The 9,868-nt window shown below is 41.5% G+C and overlaps 1 protein-coding gene across 3 annotated transcripts; it reads left to right on the top strand.

Annotated features, from left to right (window-relative positions):
• The first annotated feature begins 516 nt into the window (after positions 1-516).
• LOC121706267 (E3 ubiquitin-protein ligase RNF14-like) lies at positions 517-4,304 on the top strand. Of its 3 annotated transcripts, none has more exons than XM_042087877.1 (6): positions 517-823; positions 982-1,112; positions 1,390-1,845; positions 2,377-2,683; positions 2,901-3,073; positions 3,374-4,304. In XM_042087877.1, the coding sequence occupies exons 1-6, from the start codon at positions 682-684 to the stop codon at positions 3,434-3,436; spliced, it is 1,272 nt and encodes a 423-aa protein (XP_041943811.1). In that variant the 5' UTR covers positions 517-681; the 3' UTR covers positions 3,437-4,304. The 3 variants fall into 3 exon arrangements, with proteins under 3 accessions (XP_041943811.1, XP_041943812.1, XP_041943810.1); XM_042087878.1 differs by having other exon boundaries at positions 979-1,112; positions 3,381-4,304; XM_042087876.1 differs by having other exon boundaries at positions 979-1,112.
• The last annotated feature ends 5,564 nt before the right edge of the window (positions 4,305-9,868 follow it).

The following is a 9,868-nucleotide window of genomic DNA, read 5'->3' as shown; positions in this document are numbered from 1 at the left end:
TCCCCCTGTCTGACAGTTCAGCTTAGGCTATAATAAATGTCACACCTTTAGGCTTAGCCTATTAATAAATGCTGTAGCCCTGAGACTAAACTTATAGAAATATATAACTGTGTTATTGAAACAAGGAAAAAACACCACAAATGTAGTATATTATGCGTTTATTTTAGTAAATAGTGACTAATTTTAGTGCGTTCATTTGAAAGAATTTAGTAAACGGGCCCACAATTTTGTAAAATGTTGCATGATTTAGTAAAACAATACATCATTTTTTGATATAGCCTACGTCTTGCAATACACACACACACACCACACACACACACACATCGCTTATATCAATACCCCCCCCTTATTTTCATATCAAAAAAGTTGGCAACCCTAGCAAGACAACACTGTAGCCTAACTGTAACTGCCTAATACTATGCATTCTTCATGTATTTAGCTTAGACCTACTGACAGATCACGTGATATGTCGAACCCGATGACAGTCATTGCACGTTGTTTACATCATTTTTTCAGTCCACTCCTCAGCCACCCTCGACTCTTTCAACCAATCACATGTCGGCTTTATACGGGAACTTTCGGTGCTAAATTAAAGGGCCGTCTTGCCTCTCGTTAGTTGGAGTTTGTTCGTGGGGACATCCCAACCACTTATTTAAACCCACACAGCATCATAATAACATAATGGACACCGCACGGGAAGACGAGTTGCTTGCGATGGAGAATATATTTGGACCGGATGAATTTCACCGAAGCGAAACTTCCTCGGGTGGAGTGATGAAAGTGTGTCCGCAGCTTCCACATGATTTCAAACTAATTGAAAAAGGTATGATAGACTAGCCAACAGTAGGCTAAGCTGTTTTACATGAAGTTTGTAGTAGGGTAGTCTGTTTTGTTTTTTCTTTAGGAACGTAACGTAAATTATCGTCTACACATAGCCTAGTGTATATTTGTAAATTGAAAGGCCCTGTATTAATTCAGCAGGTGAAATAAACCAAGAATATGATGTAAAATTCCTGCCGCCTCTGGTAGTGGACTTTGAGCTTCCTGCAACATACCCAGATCATTCCTCGCCTGCTTTTACACTGAGTTGCCAGTGGCTCCGCCATAATCAGGTAGGCTATGTGACGTGTTCTGTATTGAAAAGTTCTGTAGTCAAAACAAAGGTTGTTAAGGCAGAGGCGTAACAATATTTGGTCAAAGGTCACATTTAGCGAAGATGTTGGCTTTGGTTTGATTCATGTTTGGCCTGCTGGTGGGCTAAAGCCTATAGGCCTATGTAACTTTCCCCCCAGCTCAGATCCCATATAGTTGTGATACCTTAACATACATTAAGCGTTAAGATTCATATGGTCACCAAATGTCTCATATTAATCACTGGATATGCCACAGCTTTCAAAGATATGCAGGCATCTAGAGGACATTTGGCAGACTTCTGGAGGAGAGGCTGTGCTCTTCTCCTGGTTCCAGTTCCTAAGAGAGGACCTCCTGGGCTTCCTGTCCATCCACTCTCCCTGGGAGATTCCCTGCATGGAGGAGCCTCAGGATACAGACGGCAGAGACCCACGGGTCACTACTACTACCAGTATCCCTGACACAGATCTTCTGCAGTGGCTCCTAGACCACAATCAAAAGATGCAGCAGAGGGAGTTTGAAGGACAAAGTTTTGAGTGTGGGATTTGCTTCTTCGCAAAGTATGGTTTAGAGTGCCACAGATTCACCGGCTGTGAGCACATCTTCTGTAAGGACTGCATCTCTAACATTTTCAGGATTGCCATTGAAGAGGGAAGGGTGCTCCAGTTCAACTGTCCTGATACTGACTGTGACTCTGTGGCCACTTCCTCAGAGGTAAGCTCCATGGGGTTTGTTGCATTTTTAACAAACTGTAACATCTTAGTTTATTCTCTAAACCCAATATTAAAGGTACAATTAAAATTAGCACCGCTTGTAAATGCTGTATTGTAAAGACTCAATAATCACTAAACTTGATGACGGCCTTTTCATAAAATGCAGCCGTAATAGACTAGGTAAATATAATAACTAGAATGTCAGTTCAAATACAGTAGGCCTACATACACTCGATTGAAAATACTTCTCTTGATACATAACATTTTCCACAATTTAGAGAATGTCACTTTACGTCATCTTCTGTCATTCAACCCACAACTTTGATTTACAGAATTGTGACTGTTTAATTAAATATCAGAAGTGCAGTGTAATTAGAAGTTGTACATGCAATTGCTTCTATAGACACAATATATAGTATATATAGAATACATCAGAGTCAAGTGATAGAATATCAGAGTCAGTGATAGAATATGTTGTGTCCATGCACCGAGGCACTGTTATCCATAACTAACAACTTTCCCCTCTCTTCAGGTTAAGGCACTGGTGGGTGAGGAGCTATTCGGTCGGTATGACCAGCTGCTGCTGCAGAAGACGCTGGACTGCATGGCTGACGTGGTGTATTGTCCTCGTGCCAACTGCAGCTCCCCGGTGGTCCTGGAGCCGGGGGAGTCCTGGGCTTTCTGTGCATCCTGTGCGTTTGCCTTCTGTAATAGATGCCGTCAGGGGTACCATGGGGTGAATGTGTGTCCCAAGAACACCTCTTTAGGTGCCAAAGCACAGGATATAGGTACCCTGTCAGCCTCAAGCTCTGAATACGCATCACTGCCAAAGACTGTAGGTAAACACCAGAAAAATATGTGTTTCCACTATCGGGCAAGCCAGTGCATGCCAAAGAGAGTTGCATTTTATATATGTATGTATGTAAAGACTTCTCAATTAGATTTGATGTTTGATTACATGTCACACACACCACATTACTAGTCAGTGTTTTTACAGCACGGCTCATCGCTGTTCTTTTTTACACTATTTCAATGACAGTCTTTTCTCATTTGCAGCGAGGATGCGACATCTGTGGGAAGACTATGAAAACGGCACTAAACAGAGAAAGAAACTTCTGCTGGAGCGATACGGGAGGAGTGTGTTCCTTGCCGGTATAGATGATGCCCTGAGTGGTTACTGGATAGAGACCAACACCCAAGAGTGTCCTAGATGTAGCGTCAAAATACAGGTAAGTAGAGTAGATGTAGCGTTAAAATACACGTAAGTAGAGTCCTAGATGTAGCGTCAAAATACACCTAAGTAGAGTTACGCTTGCATGAGAACGGGAAATACTGATTGATTGGGTGTAAAGTAAAAGTAAAATGACTGGTATTTAGCAGATGCTTTTAACCAAAGTGGACAAAAGTGTCTACCAAATAGAGTTTCTGAGTCATCTGTACTACAAGTAACATGGTAAAGCTGTACTTTGATCATTGACCATATTCTGTTTTTTTTATCTGTCTCTGTCTTTATCTGTCTTTATTTGTAGAAAACAGGGGGCTGCAACATAATGCAGTGTGCACACTGTTCTGCTACCTTCTGCTGGGTTTGACGTGCGATAATAAAGCCCTTAGGTGACTATTACAGGCACAGAATTGGAACCTGTACTGAAGAGACCAAATAGGGGAGGGTTATGTCAGGGACAGGAAATGGAGACACAGACTTCCACATGAAGGCTGAAATATCATCTCACTGACCAAGCATTCATTATGCCATGTTTTTATTTTACTGGACCATACATCAACAAGGCAGCTTGTACATTCCATTTCACACTCTACAACATATGGAAAATCAGGACTTACCTGACTCAATATGCTACCCAACTCCTGTTACAGACCATAGTCATCTTACGCCTTGACTACTGTAACGACCTCCTGACAGGTCTCCCAGCAGTGAACGACCTCCTGACAGGTCTCCCAACGGTGAAACCCCTTCTGATGATCCAGAACGCGGCGGCGAACCTGGTCTTCAACCAACCCAAAAGGGCACGTTACCCCGCTGCTCACCCAGCTACTGGCTACCTATGGCCGCCCGCATTAAATTCAAGTCACTAACGCTTGCCTACAAAGTAGTCTCCGGTTCTGCTCCCACTTACTTGAATGCCCTCATACAGGCATATGCCACCTCCTGACCGTTGCACTCCTGAGACAATTAGGACGTCTGGTTCTGTCACCCGTATGCTCAAGGCAATCCAAACTTTTCTCATCTTTTGTCCCTATTGGTGGAATGCACTACCAGTTTCTACCAGAGCAGGGGCACCCTCTCTATCTTCAAAAAACTCCTGAAGACCCAGCTCTTCAGAGAGAATCTCCTCTCGTAGCACTACCTACAACTAGCCTGGACCTTGCTAATTCTAGCACTTATTATCTGATTAGAACTGACACTTGACTGTATGGAAATAAATAGCACTCACTGATGCACTAACCTGTCCTTGATGTCTTTGTACTCTACCTGGATTGTTTCCCTGTTGGGAGTCGCTTTGGTTAAAAGGTGTCAGCCAAATGTAATGTAATGTACATTGAAGTGTGCAGATCATGTGGATTACATGAATGCCAGCATATCTACAGAAGTATATCAGTATTTACATATATATTTATATATCAACTTTTGGATTGTACATTGGGTTTTAAACCTCTGCCTAAGGTGACAGGTGCCTTTTAGTTGACCTGTTAATGATTAGAAGAAGCGCTCTTGACTTATCTTACCTCTTTTTCCATCGGTCGCTTCACGGAAAGCCCAGAAGAGTCTACCGAGCTCATGCCTTGGATCGAGGCATGAAAAAAGAGGTAGGCTACGTGACCGTACAAACTTTGAATTTAAATGGTTTCTTCACAATGTCACATTGAGTTGAAATGAGTGGAAAACGCATTGTGTTGTCATTTAAGGGCCCTTTTCATGTTACACAAAACTTTTGAGGCTGTTAAGAGGCACAACGGCACCTTTTAGGACATGCCCCCAAACCTAGCATTGTAGCTCACTGGGAGCACTGGCGATTAGCTGCAGCAACTCCAGTTTGGTAGCACCGATTTTGGTCTGGTTTTTGTCCCCCGTATCGACAGTAGGTACTGTAGGCGATCAAGATCCATGTAAAAAGCTGGATTTTCCCTTTAAGTGCCTTGCTCAAGGGCACATTGGTGGAAACCGAGAATTGAACCCACAACTTTTCAGACTGCATTCTAACCTAGATTCTTAACCACTAGTCCACCAGCCCCAGAGAGCTCAGCTGTTGAAGCATGCAGAGAAAAAAGGAAAGAGGGGCAAGAAATGCTGGTCTGAAAGCAGGACAGAGGAGGAGACGACAGTGTCATGGTTCAGGTATGAGGAGGAAAATAAACAGAAACATGCACTTGGGCAGGGCGAGGCAAGATGACATGGCAGGGAAAGATTAACTCCGATGAGTTGGAAAGAGAAAGGTTGAGGGATCCATGCTGAAACAAATCAGTTGACATCAGTGATCATATCACTGACACACACACACATACTGAATTATCATTTCAGTGTTGAAATCAACACAGAGTGAAGTATATTTCACTAATGTAAATCAGAACTAACTATTTTAGGAGTTAAAACAGGGTTACACACTGGAGAACCTCCAAGCCTTAATTGCCTTCATTCATCACAAAAGTATTAAAAGGTGTTTGCATGTGTAAGCACACACTTGTAACATGAGAAAATATGTTTACAGCCAAAAGTCTATCATTTAAAGAAGCCACTTAATGATATGTGTACTTCCTGATTCCCAAATTCTCATACTGTTTCCTCCACTTTGGATGAAGACAACAAGATGAGTATGGCTGCAGTCTGTAGGCCTATACTACTCAATTAAATGCAATTAAAATGAATGGTTGTTGCTGTGGTTGCTATGATGGCATCTGTTACCTTCTTTAGATCCACTGGGGTTTTGGAAAGTACGCAATCAGTATCTCCCTGTAGGGCTATGGCATTGTGTGGGTAGGCCTACAGAATTAATTAAACATGGCAACCATTCAATATCATAACATATGATTTAGTCTTGTCAGTTTATAAAGCGCTCTTGACTTTATATTCAAATGTATGAGTTTCAGGTAACATACTTCAAAATACATTTGGCCAAATGTATTACATTTCAAAAATGACCTCCTAACCAATATCTTCAACTTCAAGTAGTGTATTGCCATGTCCTCATAAAATGAATATAAGTAATGAAATTCTTGTGCTCAAGATCTAGCTCAACTTTAAAGAATAAATAAAAAGTATAATTAAAAAGGTATATTGTGTGTGTGTGTGTATGGGGGGTGGGGTGTGTGGAAGATGGATGATGACATGTGTATTTGGGGGTGTTGGTGTGTATGTGTGTGTGTGTAGGGGGGTGTTGGTGTGTGTGTGTGGGGGGGGGGGGGGGGGGTGGGGGGTGTAATGGGGTGTGTAACTGTGTGTCTGGATCATAGGTCTGGATCCAGATCTGGATCTGTCTTTCAAAATGTGCCTGTGTCGGTTGCCCTCTGGTGGCCAAAAACATCAATACATTTTTACAATAATTCTAGTGCAGTGATTCTCAATCTTTTTCTGTCATTCCCCACTTTGGAGGTGGGTAATTTTCAAGCCCCACTTAACTCCATCAACCAGGCAAAATTATAACGTTCAATTTATTTTTCTTTTTTGCATTTTGGTTTTTACATTTTACTGTCTACTGCTGGATTGGATGTTATTTTAATTAATATGATGGTCTGTTTAAGACTCTTATATTTGCATGTGGCTGTTTTGTTTTGAATCTATGATCTTCCTTGTCAAAAATGAAAGGCATTATTAAAGATAGGCACAATTCTTTTTATTATTATTCCTCCTGTTCCTCGCGCCCCACCTGTCATGTCTCTGTTCCCCACTAGTGGGGCCCGCCCCACACTTTGAGAACCACTGGTTCTAGTGATACATTATCAACTTGGTTATTCGATAGGGCAGTGGTGCTGTGAGCAAAATGAAATGTACTTTGGAATTTTGAGGAGTCCAATATGTTTTTATACAGGCTCATGAAATAGGCTAGAGAGCTATTTTTTTGTGATGAACTTTTTATTGAAAGTTTCAGAAGACAAACTCATTGAGCTCAATGCAAATCAAACCAGCTAATAGGCTAAGTGAAATACACACCATGCCAATCTCTAGGTATGGCGAAGGGTATGTGATGATGTGGGGCTATTTTAATTCAAAAGGCCAAGGGAACTTTATCAGGATGCATAGTATCCTGGATCCATGAAATAACTGGCCTTTAAAAATAAAAATCTGCCTACCTATGGGAATTTAACATAGGGGATGTATACTTATCCACCCTGTATTTTAATGAAGAACATTTATTTATTTACATTATTTTTTCACAAAGAAAATTGGTGTCCTTAAAGGTTGGATTTTCCTCATTTATTTTAATTAAGGCATTAAGATCAATTTCCAAAAGATGATTTTTTAACTTCATATGGAATGGGCATATTTAGGCTTTTCCCCCTTTAAAATTGCACTGTGCCTACTTCAGAGGTCACTGTTCCCACCTAGCTTGGCCTACCATCAAATGCTTGGTCTCTTCAGAAAGCTCAGACCTTGTAGTTTCTTAATCAGAATAGCTGTGGGAAGTACTGGTACAGAAGTACAGAGGCTAGAATACTGTTTTATATTTCTGCCGGATAACAAGTATCTCTGAACTGACCACATTTCAGCCCTCTAGGTCACTTGAGATGACTTAGAAACACAACTGAGCCCTAGCACCAGGCCTTGTGAAGCTGTGTGCAAAAGTAGATCAATATATAGAATAAAAAATGAGTGCTTTGGACCATTATTTGCCAAGGTTTGTAAAATGCCCTATGGAAACTCCCCATAGGACTTTTGGGTTCCCAAAATGCATACTGACAATAAAAGGCTTACTGTGTGGAAACCTCTTGGTGTAGAAGCATAATCCTGGTCTCAAATGAAAGGTAACACTCTGAGGTTTCTTGTAGACTGGATTGGATTGTATGTCAGGGGTTCTGATATAGAATGACTACACAAAATATGGAATAATTACACAAAAGTCTCTATTTTTTGCATTTTCTTTGTTGCTTCAATGGGTGTGTATAAGATGGACAATACATCTGCACAACTAATATTGGATAAAACAACATGAATATTCAATTTCTAGGAATTCCTGTGAATATGTCAAGACCTTTTCTAGGAATTCCTGTGAATATGTCAAGAATATGTGGCATCTACTTATTGCACTGCAGCTAGAAAGTGGAGAAGCACCAAAAGCGGAGGAGGGGGAGGGGGGCATTTTTTATCAAATTTAAGTGAGACATAGTGAGATTAATCTGACAATGTAAAGCACCACACAATTGTACATGAAAAATGTTGTCATATATGTATTCCCAAAAGTCCAAGCTTTCAAATGGTGTATAATAGTACTATGCTACATAACAATATGGTGCATAACATTTATTTAGAATGTTGGGGGGAGGGGTAGGTGTGCCGTGGAACGCACACTATTCCATAACTGGTTCCTCTTCTTAGTCAACTTTAGGTGAATACTTATGCAACCCACTGTACTCCACCATGGGACAGTCCCTCCCTGTGCACTGTCCCTGTTGAAATAAATAAAGGGATGGGTGTGGGAGGGATTATGGATCCTGCCTTCTGTTCAGATCTGACCACACAAGTCCTCACAGGCAATGTCCTCTCGGGCTAGCTAGGCAAAGAGGAAAATATCACCTTGTGTGCCATATATCCACCCTTGAACTGACCAGACCTCAATGTCTCTGCATGCCCCTTCCATTGCTTACAAAATGTTGGCGGTCATATACTTTTCATTGGCACACTGAAAATAATTCTGTAATAGGTTTTTAGAAATGGGGAGTAAAGGGACAAATACAGAACTGTACACGGGTACTCAATGTAAAAGTACACACTTGAACAGGTACACAATAACTTACCTGAAGTCTATTTGTAGTGCTAAGCCTCAAACTAATTGGTGTTCAGTTTTCTCTGTTTCAGGTATGTCTTTGGATATTACCAACAGCAGTGCAGGTATGGTCAGTGACCACCGTCGCACGCATGACCTGGGTGCCGTGCCAGTCACACAAATCCTTTCCAAAAAAACCTGAGGTGGTTGAAGTTCCACACTGCAACATATAACTCTGGGAGGCACTAAAGAGGTATGTTTTAAGTCTAGACTTAAAAATAGGGAGGGGGTCTGCGAATCGAATAGAGTATAAGTGTAAGTATATATACTCTTTCGATCCCTTGAGGGAAATTTGGTCTCTGCATTTATCCCAATCCGTGAATTAGTGAAACACACTCAGCACACAGTGAACACACAGTGAGGTGAAGCACACACTAATCCCGGCGCAGTGAGCTGCCTGCAACAACAGCGGCGCTCAGGGAGCAGTGAGGCGTTAGGTGCCTTGCTCAAGGGCACTTCAGCCGTTCCTACTGATCGGGATTCGAACCGGCAACCCTCCGGTTACAAGTCCGAAGCGAGGAGGGAGGAGAGGTGTGAGGTAGCAGAAAGCTCTGCCTCCTACTGGAATTTTTTAGACTCTTGGGATTAGAAGAAGTCCAGTATTCTGTGATCGTAGCGGTCTCGGTGGGTTGTGTGGGACTGGAGATCTTTAATATATTCAAGTGCCCGGCCATTTATGGCTTTGTATGTTAGAAGTAATATTTTGAAGTCAATGCGACTTTTAACAGGTACCAGTGTAAAGATGCTAGGATGGGGGAAATATGTTCATATGTTTTGGTCCTAGTGAGTGTGCGAGCAGCTGCATTTTGTATAAGGTATTATTGCAGCCAGCATATAGAGCAATATTGCAATAGTCTATCCTTGAGGTGACAAAAGCATGGATTAATTTCTCGGCATCTGGTAAGAATAAAGACTTCCTTATCTTTGAAATGTTCCTTAAATGGTAAAATTAAGTTTTGGTGATCTGTTTTATGTGATTATATTTAGTGATAGGTCCTATAAGTGCAATAAGTGTGTTGCAGAATTGCA

The sequence above is a fragment of the Alosa sapidissima genome, chromosome 3, assembly GCF_018492685.1.
Source record: "Alosa sapidissima isolate fAloSap1 chromosome 3, fAloSap1.pri, whole genome shotgun sequence".
Classification (NCBI taxonomy): domain Eukaryota; kingdom Metazoa; phylum Chordata; class Actinopteri; order Clupeiformes; family Clupeidae; genus Alosa; species Alosa sapidissima.
This window is presented reverse-complemented; position numbering and strand designations above follow the sequence as displayed.